Raw genomic sequence first — 13,810 nt, 5'->3', positions numbered from 1 at the left:
ATTGATCCCTATTTCTGCCCCTTTCGTCTTTCATTTTTGCATGATATGCATTTTCAGCCTGATCGCATCATGTTTTGTTCCTTAGTCCACCTTTTACAGCCTTCCCATTTTGCTTGTTCTTCTTTATTAAAATTCTAGACACAGTGTCCTGGGGCTGGGAGCTGCCATGTTTTGCAGAACTCTGTATTGATTTACCTCCAGGAAGGAGTTTTATAATCCTCCCCATTGTTTCATCCTGTAGCTCTCCTGCTGAGGGCCAGGTTTCCTGTCAATCAGCCGGGTCTACCAACTCAATAAGGTCTGCAAGCAATCGCTTAGATTAAAAATGCTTTTAAATTGCAACAATGTCATTTAACTTCCTAATAATAATTGGTTTATTTTTGCTGAACAGCAAAACAACCGACGGAATGTCCTAAAATTGTAGTGTTTCAGTGTGAGGGGTTGTACATTGAGTGTTTCAACAGAAAAATGAGCATCTTCTTTAACGTGGAAGTCTGACACCTAGTGCTTTAGAAAGATGTTGCCTCTCCAGACAGTTTTACCCAAATCTACACGTGTGCCATTAAAAACAGGAGACTGATATACAAATGATTGTGTTTATTTCAGTTCATATATTCAAACTTTTTCAACTTTCAATTAAAAGAGCATATCATGAAAAGTCGTCGATGACAGTTATTCTGTGGTGAAGACAAAAACGCCAAACAGAATACAAGGTAAAAATATCATGGAAATGCACATTCTTGTAAACACAGAAAGGAAAAAAAAAAAAAAACAGAGTAAAGAAGTTTAGACATGATAGAAAAAAAATGCAAAATATCAAGTGAAGAAAAAAAAAAGGTTATGCATTTCATCTCATATTCCCACTTTTAAGCATCACACGTAGCTGGACAACTACTAAAAGCTAACACCCAAAATGTATCATCAGGAGACAAAACGATCCACTGAAACGAGCAACATTACACCACAGTGGGCTAGAGTCCCTAACCTGGAGGGCTTGGGGTTTGGCGGGGAAGGAGAGGACAGGGTTAGGAGATGACGAGGACGCGGTGAGGACGCGGTGAGGACGCGGTGAGGACACGGCGAGTCCTCTAAGGAAGTCAGTAACTCAGTTCCCATGTTCTCATCACTTGTTCAGTACAGGCTCACGTCTCACATCGGTCAACAATGCCAGACAGCTGTCCTGTAAATAATGCCAATAGAAGATTTCTGAGGGAGCTCAGAAACAGAGCAGGCTAATAAAAACCAAAATCAACGTTAACACAGATCCCCGTCTCTTGAATCTGAGCCTCTTTTTCAGAAAGACCCCAGGTCCTTTCATTGGCAAATCCATTTCTATGAAGGAGAAGCGGAGCCTCACATTAGAGAGGCGAGGGAGGGAGAAACTCATCATTTCATTTTAAAATCTCTGATTCTTAGTAATGACTGTGCAATTCTTTTCATATGTGAATACATTCTGACCGTTTGTGAACTGAGAGACAAGACTCTGCTGCACCCTCTGTGTGAAGAAAGGCAAAACATGTGAAGCAACTCTTCTTGCTTTTTTTCTTTTTTTCTGATCATACAAAAATAAAAAAAACATCTTCCAGCTTCCAGAATGAGAACAAATCTACATCCAAAGGCCCGGGTCTACATTCTTTCCGTTGTGCACCATCAGTGAGCAGCCGAGTGTCGCGTACGGCGACAACAGGCTGTGCAAAAATATGCAAAGAAAGTCAATCTTTAGACATTTTAAAGTGCATTGTGTGCTTTTCTAATCCTCATCGAACGTCTGTCGCTGGGAGCATGTGAAGGCAGCAGAGTATCGTCTCTCAGTTCGGTTACCTGTAAACGATTGAAGCTGTTTGCAGACAGGGGGGCTGACAGGGATTATCAGACAGCTTTACCGACGGAAGGGAAGAGGGCCGTCCAGAGGCGGCCCACTGAATAACCATCTCCATTGCTTCACTGTCAACACACCAGGCTTCTGTTCTGGATCGCTCGCTGAAAGACAAAAGACTCTTTCTTGTCTGGGTTTAGCCTTCTTACTCTCAGCCGTTTTCCTCTGAGAAGCTGGAACAATGAATCATTATTGGTTTCCTCCTTCGCTCAGAGGCCAGGTACTGTTACCGAGGCGTACCTGAGATGTTAAACTGTTAAAAATCCTTCCTCGTGTTGTTCATTTAAAGGTTTTAAAGTCCTTTTAATGAGAAGCTACTGTTTTTTTTTTTGTTTTTGTTTTTTCCAATAGTGGATGGAGCCTTCAGCTGTTGCTGCACACTGCCGGTCACCTGGCTGAAAGAAAACTGCTACCTTGATTATTATTAGAGAGATGATTTTGGCAGCTTGGAAACATTTCCTATTGCAAATAAACACAGACAGTGATGGAATGGAAACTTAAGGAGCACCGCCACACACTCCTATGATGGTAACTCTGTTTTAAATCTAGTTAGGGAGCTACCAGCAGCATGTCTGTGCAGCAGCTGACTGCAGGCTGGCTACCTGAGGCGATGGCCCAGCTAACACACCAGCCAGTATCAGCTGGTGTGTTAGCTGACATCCTTCAAGAGCAGAAAGACAAAAAAAAAAACACTATTATTCTGGGCAACAGGGAAGGTTTGCTTCTAAGTAGATTTAGTTGGTGTATTCAACATCTTTGCTGTATCAAGATAACAATAATTGTAAATAGATTACTTTGTTATAGCTCTATTAATCGATGTATAATATTGTGTTTGATTCTGAGAAATACTTGTGGCTTTTACATCTACAATAACAGTAATCAAGACGAAGTAATCAGGCCACGTAATACAGTTTTATCTTAAATGTTTGTGCAAATACTGTGAAATTGTGGGGTTTTTACTCAATGCGGCCACAGTAGGAGAACCTAATGCCGGCCCGTGCCAAGTTCCCACCAAGCAAAGAGCCGTTCCCGGGTGTATGAGGTGAAGTCAAGTTTCCCTGAGTTGCTGCTGCTGATAGGACTGCACACCATGTTTTATATTGTGGGAACGCCACATAACACGTAAGAAAAACAAAGCAAAGCTACGTGAAACTGTAGCTACACTGACTCTTTGGAATCCAACTTGGGATGGAAAAAAAAGTGGGAGGTTTGATTTGTTTGTTTGCAGCAGGACCGCCTCGGCTGCGCCCTGAATCGAGATGCAAACACACTTCTGGTATTCTAACTAGCACCTTCCATAGTGTAGGAATAGACTTGAGGAAATCAACACACACGTGGGTGAATGTCCAGTGCCCAGCACTGCACACAAATACTTATTGCTGAGATGAACACACACAGACACCACTCCAACCTTTAAAAACGCGCTGTCCTTGTTCTTTCCACCTGCTCTAAGCGTTCCTTCGCATCACTGGGTCGTGATTTAACATCGCAGCGGAGACCAACTTCTAAACTAACACAAGATCTCTCAGGTTTTTTCAAACGTAAGGAGAGAAAACAGCCTTGTGGTTTTTCTTCTCTGGTGATGAAGTAATACATAAAACTAAGGATCGACACTGTCGCTGGGATCATGCACCAACAATCTAAGGCGCACACTGACGCTGCCGTGTTTCCTCAGGGACTTATCAGTGTGATGGGTCCCAAAGCTGTTGCATTGTGGGTCTCTGCTGAGTCCAACAGGAGGAAGTGGAGATGACAGGGAAGAACATGCGGCTCCAACTTCTGCGTTTGTGTTTCTCTGAGCGAGTGAGCGGGCACGCAGCACCACTGCCCCCTGCTGGTTAAATGTAGGACCAAGAAGATCCACACTGTTGATTACCATCAGCACCACCTTCTCCTGTGCTTCTGTCAGGTGAAACAATGAATACAGAATGGCAGGGGCGAGGAGGAGGGGGCGGTTAAGGGAGAGGTAAGGAGTCCACGGAGTAGGACGTTGTGTTGATTTTCTGTCACGGAGCATCAGAGAAGGTGAAACCAGTCGTCACAGTGTTCACGCGTGCAGAATTAACAGTTCAGCATTCCTGTGCGGGTGTAGAAGATGTGTTTGTGTACAGGTTCATCACACGGGTCGGGCAAAGAACCGACCTCCTCCTCTTCCTCTCTGTGCCGTAGCTTGTTGACCTCTGGAACGAGGACGCGTCTTCGCCCCGTCCCTACACACTGGCCTCAGGCGCGCCGCCGCTCGTCATCTTGACGTAGACCTTGGGGTCGTCCTCGCGCTCGTCTCGGAGGCGCTGGAGGTGGCGGCTGTGACGCAGCAGGTAGATGGGCAGGCAGAATCCCAGCATGCTCAGCACCAGCAGACCCACGTTCACCTGAGCGTCAGACAGACATAATGGTGGGCGGCGACGCAGACGGGCGAAGAACACTCAAGTCATGCTGGGGTATTTGTGTCTTACCCATAGAGGGTCTCCCTCCAGGGGTCCCACCATAGCCATGAAGAGAGGCTGCTGCAGCAGAGCAAAGAGAGCGCTGATCAGGGACTGCATTCCGGTCAGGCTGCCAAACTGAGAGGAGGGGTACCTGCAGAGGATGGACAGCACATGTCAGAAGGCTCTGTGCAAAGGTGCTTGGAACAGTGCAAACATAGGTTTTCTTTTGATTGGTGAAAATATCTGAAGGATAGGTGTGTTTAGAGAAACAATCATCTGAACATGACAGGGTTCACTGACTGGAGTGAAAATGTGAAGAAAACTTCCACAAACGTGGAAATCTCCCCCTCGAAATATAAAAAAATAAGAGGTGTGTTAAGACTTTAGCAACATATGGGAACCACTGTGATAGACCAACACTAAGTAGTGAGCCCCATCATTCATGGTTGTCAGAAGTTTTAACATAAATCTACATTGAGCCCACTTTAGTCTTGTATCTCTAACAAAAATCCAGCACAACCAGCTGCCTTCAGAAGACACTTAGTGACTGTGTGTGTAAATCCATTCAGGTCACAAATATGCTTTGAATGCCTCGCAGGGAGATGCTAATCAATCCTCTCAAAATAGAAGGAGCATGGCACAACTATGAGCCTACTGAAACAAGGATTAATCAGACAAGCAGCCAAGGGGCCCAGGGTAGCTCTGGAGGAGCTGCAAGGATCCTCAGCTCACATGAACAATTTGTTTGACAGGACAAATATTAGTCATGCACTCCATAAATATGGCCTTTATGTAAGAGGAGAAAGCCAATGCTTTGTGTGTGTGTGTGTGTGTGTGAAATGCTCAAAGCATTTCAATATGTTAAAGTCTAACTAAGAATCTGCAGCAAGGAGGCGCGGTTGTGGCGCAGAAGGGGATGCAAGGACCCACGTACAGAGGACTTAGTCCTGGACCAAGGTTCAACTCCCAGCCCATGGGCCTTTGCCGCATGTTTTCCCTTCTCTCAACCCTGTTTCCTGTCAGTCAACCTTCAAATACAGATAACTAGTGCCACAACAATAAAAACAATCTGGAGCAAGAATTAGCTAACTCTGTTAACAGACGCTCTCCAAGTAATCTGAGTTTAAACTGATTAGCTAAGAGGGACAGGTCAATATTTCAGTCTGGTGATGCGCACAGCTGGTAGAGACATACACAAAACTGCATGCAGATGCAACTGTAGTGAGAGGAGGGCTGAATACATAACTTACTACTCGCGCATTTATTTTGAAAGATTTTCAAAACTATGTATTTTCTTTCAAATCTCTGTTGGTCTATTACACAAAATCCCAATAAAATCGATTAAAGTTGTAGAGGAATGAACCCTTTGTATTCTTTCGTTTCTGTCATAAAATCATCTTTTCCAAATGTCCCACACTTACACAGCCGCATACAGGCCTCCGACAGCCGAGTGGATGAAGCCTCTGACTATTGTGTGAAGGATGAAGGACAGGATCTGTAAAGAAATGAGAAATGTTGTCCGTCAGCGATCCCAGCAGCTCTATATTTAGCAGCAGCTGGCTTTTATCTTTGGTGGAGGACATGCAGAACCAAATAAGAACAAGCAATATTATTCTTTACCACTAGGTGTCACTGAAATACAGAGAAAAACACTGAGCTTCACTGCCGCTTCTGCAGCGCTCACCCTCCATGGCGCAGCAGCGGCACATGTTTGGAAATGTGAATCCCAGAAAGCCTAAAATGGCAGTAGGGCAACAACACACACACACACACACACACACACACACACACACACACACACACACACACACACACACACTTTCCCACCTGAATCGGCAGGTTTGGTATGATGCAGGTGACCCCGAAGCCGACCAGCAGCAGGTTGGTGAAGATGAAGGCTCTGGTAGCGTTGACGATCTTCTGGATCTTTTTGGTTGGGCGCCGGGGCTGACCGGGCTCACTGATTGGAGGGGGGGGGGGGATCCAGGAGATAAAATAAACTAAGTTTTGACTTGTTTGACAGCTTGTTTGACAGCTTTTGGTTCGATCTGGAGCTCACCCTCACCTTTTGGCAGTCTTGTCATTCTCATCCTCGCAGTCTTTGAGCTTCCAGTCCATGACGTAGCCAATCATAGGAGAGGTGACCAGGCACAGAAGCTGGAGGACGCCAAAGATGGACGTGTACACACTCACTGAGGGACACACAGCAAAACAGTGTAACTCGCTGTGCGTTCAGGCCAGATCCGGAGCACGGCACTTTACGGAAAACAGAAAATGAGGCGTTTTTCTTATTAGCTTTCACTCTGATCACACATTTTACTCAAGACTTCATGCTCCAAACAGGGACAGACAGTGGAGGAGGGGATGAATGAAGGTGGATAACCGGGCCTCAGAGCTCTTACCCACTTGCATCCTTTCCACTGCAACAGCAGCAAGAAGCAGGCGTGACAGGGATGTTGAGATGTTAAAGATAAAAGGCCCACAGAGCAGCGTCTGCATTTACATTTGTGGCTTAGCACGCAGCCTGCAGGAAAACGACGCTCACCCGTGTTCAGGTCTCCGCCTGTGAGCGACTCCAGGATGGTGTTCATGGCTCCCATGTAGAAGATGAGTCGCAGCTGAGTAACGCACATGGTGATGAGGCTCAGCAGGAAGATGGGGCTGAAGATGCTCTTCATGAAGGACTGGGCTGCAGAGGAAATGAAACCACATCTAATAAAATCCTTTTCATGAGGGATCAAACAGATAGGAAACATAATAAAAAGTGTGATTTTTGTCTCTGATTGCTGCGAGTTCAGGTGAGACACTTGATCCTTTCTCATAAACAAAAAAAAAAACAAAAAAAAGCCTCTAGGCTTGCATTGCCCTCAGTGCTCCCAACGTAACTCTATAAATGAGTCAGTGATGAAGTTACGCAACAAACCCCCCGGGCTAATAGGTAAGGGTAAACATCCAAACCTTGTTTTTATCCCACCCATCAGCCGAGCTGTCACTTCTGTACTCATAATCTCACACATACAGCATCTTCAGATCACACCAAAAGCAACAGGCTGATAATGAGCACGTCATGTCCATTCTGTGAGATCAACTTAGGTTTTGCTAGCATGGTTTAAAAATGCTAAAGGAAAGAGCAAAGCAGAAATGTACAGCCTGCATGTCAGCACCCATGCCTGGTAATGAGTCTGGGTTTGATGTCTCATGTCTAAGCATGCCTGACCCGCTTTTCTCTCTGCACTATTCTTAACTTATGAAACTGTTCCAGTCACTTGTTTTCAAATCCATCTGTCTTGAAAAGGTGTTCATACCACCTTTAAACTGACATACCCTGTTTTGTCACTCCAGAAGTCGATGCACCTTTAATCGGTGCCTAACTGTCCGGTGGTAGGACTCTGATCCAAGGCTTTCGCAATTTCCACAGCTACAAATCTGAAAAGTGTGGCGTGCATTGATATTCTGACCTTTATTCCAATAAGTATTATTTCAGCTCTCCGACTGCTCCGTGCTCGGCTGTCTGATCCCGAGTGTGCATAGTGTGTCTGACTTCTGCAGCTGAACGTCTCGTGAAATATGAAAAGACAGAGCCAAAAGAAACCTTTTCCGTGTTCTTGCCACCCGGAGAAGAACAAAATTCTCTGTTCTCGTGGCATATGGAACAAGCTTTACAGCCACCTTGTGCTGCCACTCAGCAGCAGCAGGCGATCATGTACCTTGCAGACATGTCCAGCATGCCTGACCCTGTTTTTTTCCTCTGCACTATTTTTATGTTAGAAAACAGACAGCAATCTTTTAGGATAGCTCTCAACGGGCTTTGCACTTCTGGATATTGAACGTTTTTTTGGACATATAATAGCTCACATGTCATCAGACCCTCCCACCTGAGCTGTTGCTCGATTAAAGACTCACTACAGGCTGATCTTCCTGCCCTGCCTGTCAGTTCTGACGGATTGGTTTGTAGCTGAGCCATGCTCTCTCCATAGATTAAAACGTAATGAAGACTGCGATGTTGTTTGCACTTCTTTGCTTTTAGCCTATCACATTATAAACCCAACTAAACACATTGAGGTCTCTATTGTGATGGGACGATAGGACAATGTGCGTAATCTGGGAAGACGCTGCAGACTGCAGAGTCCTAGTTGTCGCCTAAACATTCCCGCTGCCTCCGGGCGCCATGGTAACACTTCGTAACCTGAATAAGGCACATAGCAGCAGGAGGATCCTGCAGGAAAAGTTGATCATTGATGCAGGTTGTGAATATGAATGGACAACGGACACTCGTGTCCATATGGTGAAGTGCTGCACAATTCAATTAGAGGCGAGTGCACAGATGGAGCAGGCGGGTTTATTGCCTTGATCAACGGATACCCATGTCGCGCTAATGACTGCAACTGTTTGGTCACGGCCGCGGGACGTTGGGCTGTTTTGCCAGGCCTTTTAGCGCTGCATTATTAGAATCTGAGCATGCTCCATTAACCACAGCATAGGCCCGCGAATGAGCAGCCCAGAAAACATTAGCTGCAGGTTTCCGTCGCAGCAAGGCTTGTAGAAACACAGAAATGCAGCTTGTCTCTGAAAGTCGATCTAAGCCACGGGTCAAGGAAAGCTGTGTCCCGATTTCTAGAGCGGGAAGCGAGTAGGGTTTACATACCAAAGCAGGACACTCTGGCCTCTAACATGCCGTTTGTTATTATAATCAGACAATTTATGACCGTTCCAAACATTTTACATAAGCAAATATTAGATAACCAGAGGATAGAACCAAAGCCAAGCACAGATGAATAACCAGCTGAATAAGAAGGCCGTGTAGGAAACGGGCCTCTCCACGGCTCCGGACAGCTGTTCTCAATCCACAACATGGACATAAAGATGAAATGCACACATGGTTGAACCAGTTAACCCAAAACAACGCCTCTCTGATGCTCCCTGCCAGAGCACCGCACCTGCTGAGCAAGCGGCCTTTCCTAGAAATCAGTCTGAAGCGATTCCACGGTCCATTTGGTACCAACAGGACCAAGAGGGAAGCCACCAGCCTACCGCTGGGAGGGCCTGACCCTGAGGAGGAGAGCGGGGAGCCAGCAGGGGCCAGGAGGCGCAGGGGTGAGCGGGTTGACTTAGAGAGGATGTGGGACAGAGGGGACGAGGGTTCTTTTGTAATTAATACAGTTCCAGGGCAAGTCTCAGTGTTTAACATGTAGGGCATTAATAGCTAAAAGTCTCTAGGCCGTACAGGTCTTTTGAAGCTTTGTTTATGCTAACTGTTTTAGGAAAATGAAGTAAAGTTAGAGTAACACTGACGTATTTGTGGTCACTTGAAGAAAAGTGTTAAGGTTTAAGCTGGAATCCTGAAACATAAAATCAAAGATCCACAGCAGGGCGACCAACTCCAGTCCTCAAGAGCTGCTATCCTGCAACGTTTTAGCCTGGCCAGCCAGACCGACTTACTCCATGAACACGGCATATCAGTCTGGAGAGGCACCAGGGAGGACTGACAGTGTCAGCGGAGACAGGGTAGAACCAATCAGAGATCTATGGATATCTACTACTGCCTGGAGCTTGCCATCTGGGGCTTTTTTGTTTCTTTTTTACTTTATTAAGAGGGCTGATTGGTGCTGAGGTAGCTTCCACAACAACAGTCCTGTCTGTTTTTTGGGACCTGAAATATTTCCAACAAGCTAAATTCTTCTCTTCCTTTATCCAGCAAGGTGAAAATGTAGCATTCTTCTTTCAGCCAGCTGACTGGGTGTGTGCAGCAACAGCTTCATTACTATCAATATTTAGCTGGAGAAGAAACTGTTTGGTACAGTTTAATGCTTGTTATGCCATGTGCTGCTATACATTGCTGTCAGCCCAGACCTCATTTACTGCTTACCTGGATAAAGAAGCTAACATTAAATCAGACACGTATTTGATCCTAAGAACCCGAAAGTTTGACTCATTTCCTTCACAGCTCCACTGGCAGTCTGCCAATTGAGATGTTCACATGCACATCACAGTTTAGCGTTTTAGTACGAGTCTCCTCTGCACTGACTCGTTCAGGCATACGTTGTTTTTATTCTGGAAATCTGGCTCAAACAGTCAGGGAGTGTTCTGTTAGTAGCGTGTTGGAGATGCAGCTTGTTCACATCCTTTACATGGCATTTGATCTGATTTCACCACAGCTAGAAGAAGAGCGCTTCAATCAGATCTTCCCCATTGCAGATCGCCATAGTGAGAAGTTCCCCCCCCTGTGACTTACACTCTTCACTGCCCTTGCAGTTCACCTCCAGGTCGACGGTGGACAGGCACAGCTTGTTGGCGTCCTGCGCTGACAGGTCGTTGGACGGCTGCTGCGGCTGCTTTATGGCGTTGCCCACGCTGAGACGGCGGCCCACCGTGGTCACCTGCCGATAGAACTGCTTCCCGGTGATCTTGTGGTCAAAACCCAGCCAGCTGAACTTGATCTTCACCCTGAAGGAGGAAGGCGTGGAGCGGGAGAGAAAGTCAAGGTTGTTTCTGAGCACATCCGTCTTCCAAGGGTGCAACTTGCCAGCAGACGAGAGAAAAGGAAACATGGATGAACAGAGAGAGGAGGGAAAACATAGAGGGATGCATTAAAGACCCATATGAAAGAGAGCAAATCCCACCAATCATCTGGTTTTATGTCGTTTCCTATTTAGGGCTCAGCGGGGGCTGCTGCCTTACCCCAGGATTTACCACACTGAAGTGAGCCTGCATGTCTGTGCAGTCTGCTCTGTGTGTATTTGGTAATGCGGTTACCTGAGGAGACGCTGAGGTTCAGCGCTTTGCTGGAGCATTCATATCTATTTTTACACTTTTTGTTTTGCTTTAACCGCAAACTTCAATCAACCAACACAAAGACGCTCATAAATGTTAAGTAGAACCACTTATTTGAGGTTTTTAAAACGCTGGTTCTATTTGCTCCTCTTTACTCTGATCCTCCTGCATAAAGTCCAGAGGAACCCCTTCCCTTCAGATGTTAACTATTTACATTAATAGAGTGTGAACAACATGGACATTTTTGACTTACACGTGAAACGCTATTTATGGAGTAAAACTGACAGCTCATCGCGCTGAACAGACAATCCATGGCGTAAGACATGGCAGTGACTGCATCGTGCTGCGGGATGCTGGTCAGAGACAATGGGAATGTGGATGAAACTAAATATAGGGAAATCCTGGAAGAAAACCTTTTTGTCCTTTTTTATGTTTATGAGCTGCTCTGTGGTGGCCTATCCCAGAAGAACCTTGTGAAACACACTAAAGAGTCTGAGTGAAAAGTGACTAAATGTGATGATCCTTAGGTGTTTGAGTGTCTGGGTTTCTTTTTGTCTCTGTTTTCTTCATTTCTTCATTCCCTGCTGTTAATATGCTCTGGTTGTTACCATTGGGTGTTCAGCATTGTGCACATAGTGTAGTTCATTCTTGTGTTCTTTGTGTATTTTGTATTATCTCTGTTCTCTCCAGTATTTCTGCTTATCACTGTTCAGCTCCTGTGCTCATTACTCCCCTCCCCTCAGCACCCTCTGCCTTCCTCAGCCTCAGCTGTTCCACATGTTGGTCATGTGGAACAGCTGAGGCTGAGGCTTCAAGTGTTGGTCTACCAACAAGCAGGTCAATCGGTATGAATACTTATGAGGAGCATTGTACAAGATAACCTACGATTAATGAGAATAATAGTTTGTTCGTATTATTTTGAGTGTGCCCCAGAGTGAGTCTTTTGGTCTTACGTGAAGTCCATGTCCTCTGGACCTGGGAAGGGCTCCAGAGGCCAGTTGATGAAGCAGTTGAGGAAGACAAGGCAGGCGCAGCCGGCCCAAACCAGCAGGATGGAGATGAAGGCGGCTCCCAGATCATAAATGACCTAAAGGTAGGCAGAGAGAACCCAAACAAAAACATTGTAATGGAAAATCAATAGCACATCCTTTGCTGCCTTTTAGGAAAGAAACGAGGGCTGTGGGTCAGAGCAGAAATCTAATGGCTGCACAAACTGGAGTAGATCTGAGTTTAGACTTTACCTTAATGCCAGGGAACGTGACGGCCGAGGAAGCATAGGAGCCGATCATTAAGGCGATGAAGGTCGACCTCAGGTCTCCAAACATGCTGGGAAGCTGGAGGAAAGCACGAAAAGAAGTGATCAGATGGGATGTAAGGAAAGAATAAATGTCCCCCATTACTGCCATTGTCAGAGTTTCAGCTAATCTGATGCTCTTTGTGCATAATTTTCTTTTATAAGTTTTATGTTAAATTGGATGGTCAACAAGCATAACTGAGACAGTTTACTCACATGGCAACATATCGTCTCCTTGATAAAGTCAACATGAGCACCAAATGAGAGAACACCAAGGAGTGAAGCCATACAGTTGTATAGTTTTAATTACTACAAAACAGATTACTGGGTGTTTTTTGTTCATTTTGATTGTCTGACATTATTTATTAATTCAACAAATATCTCAATCTCTCTTGTCGTTGGATTGGTTATAGCGTTTCTTCCATGATCGCCCTATTTTTAGCTTCATCCATAATAATAATATATTTTTATTATTATTAATATTAGTTGTAGTAGTATTAGTATTATTATAGGTGGACTTGGTTGATTAATTAGGTTACATCTGAAGACAGCTGGTTACACAGGAATTTATTCATAGACATCAGAGTAATGGGGTTGAATGAACATGCAGATCAAACTTTTCAGATTTTTTATTAGCAGCAATGTTTCCTAATGTTTCCATGAAAAGATACAGTGACCCTTGCAATTGGAACGAAATAAAACGGTGAAAGAGTTCAAGCAGCATGAGCCCTGCAGAGCACTAAGTGTGAGCCGAAGCTTCTGCAGGAGAAAACCCACTGCTATCAGGCTGCAACACAAAATGTTATCTCTGATTGGATTTCCTTATCTAAAGCAGATTTTAGTTTTGTGCTTTGAGCAGCTCTAAAGGATCCAGACCGATCTTTGTGATCCTGGTGACACCACTAAAACCAAGAAAAGGTCACTGACTGGAAAAGAATGTGGTAAACTGCACACGTGTTGGCATTCAGAGCTGAGTCCTACGGACCTCTGATAAGGCTGGTGAAAGTGCTGAATTCAACTGACTGGGTATAAATGTTTCTGTGTCCTGGTGTTTGCAGCAAAGCGGAGAGAAAAACGGCTGGGCAGACATGACATCAGGCACGGCTGAAAAACAGCACACGACATTCCCAGCCAGACAGCCAGAAACTGTAACCAGTGCTCTTCAGGAAGTCAAAACCACATAGGAGTGAGCATGTGACCTAGAGAGTGCCTCGCAAAAGTATTCGCCCCCTTTTGCATTTTCAGGTTTTGTTGCCTCATGACCTGGGATTAAAACGGACGGTTTGAGCGTTTGAACCACTTCATATACAGAACATGGCTTAGAAGATGTGTTACTTTTCTATAGTGAAGCAAACAACCAACAAGACAAAACAACAGGACTTCAGCTTGCATGAAGTATATATATTTATATTTTTTTCTCTCATTTCAATTCGCCAACTT

The 13,810-nt window shown here is 45.1% G+C and overlaps 1 protein-coding gene across 2 annotated transcripts in view; it reads right to left on the bottom strand.

Annotated features, from left to right (window-relative positions):
• Window positions 1–582: 582 nt before the first annotated feature.
• The window catches only part of LOC105926766 (large neutral amino acids transporter small subunit 4), a 29,548-nt gene continuing 16,320 nt past the window's right edge, over window positions 583–13,810 (bottom strand). The window contains exons 6-15 of one of the 2 annotated variants that reach the window (XM_036149465.1): window positions 12,318–12,410; window positions 12,030–12,163; window positions 10,538–10,749; window positions 6,851–6,994; window positions 6,708–6,725; window positions 6,371–6,497; window positions 6,133–6,265; window positions 5,727–5,800; window positions 4,333–4,456; window positions 583–4,248 (exon numbers count right to left, since the gene is read on the bottom strand). In XM_036149465.1, coding sequence (XP_036005358.1) covers window positions 4,087–4,248; window positions 4,333–4,456; window positions 5,727–5,800; window positions 6,133–6,265; window positions 6,371–6,497; window positions 6,708–6,725; window positions 6,851–6,994; window positions 10,538–10,749; window positions 12,030–12,163; window positions 12,318–12,410 — 1,221 coding nt within the window. In that variant the 3' untranslated portion in view covers window positions 583–4,086. The remainder of the gene's footprint in view (window positions 4,249–4,332; window positions 4,457–5,726; window positions 5,801–6,132; window positions 6,266–6,370; window positions 6,498–6,707; window positions 6,726–6,850; window positions 6,995–10,537; window positions 10,750–12,029; window positions 12,164–12,317; window positions 12,411–13,810) is intronic. The other variant, XM_012863216.3, reaches the window with a different exon arrangement.

This window comes from Fundulus heteroclitus, chromosome 18 (genome assembly GCF_011125445.2).
Source record: "Fundulus heteroclitus isolate FHET01 chromosome 18, MU-UCD_Fhet_4.1, whole genome shotgun sequence".
NCBI lineage: Eukaryota > Metazoa > Chordata > Actinopteri > Cyprinodontiformes > Fundulidae > Fundulus > Fundulus heteroclitus.
The sequence above is the reverse complement of the archived record's forward strand: the minus strand, read 5'-3'. Positions and strand labels throughout refer to the sequence as shown.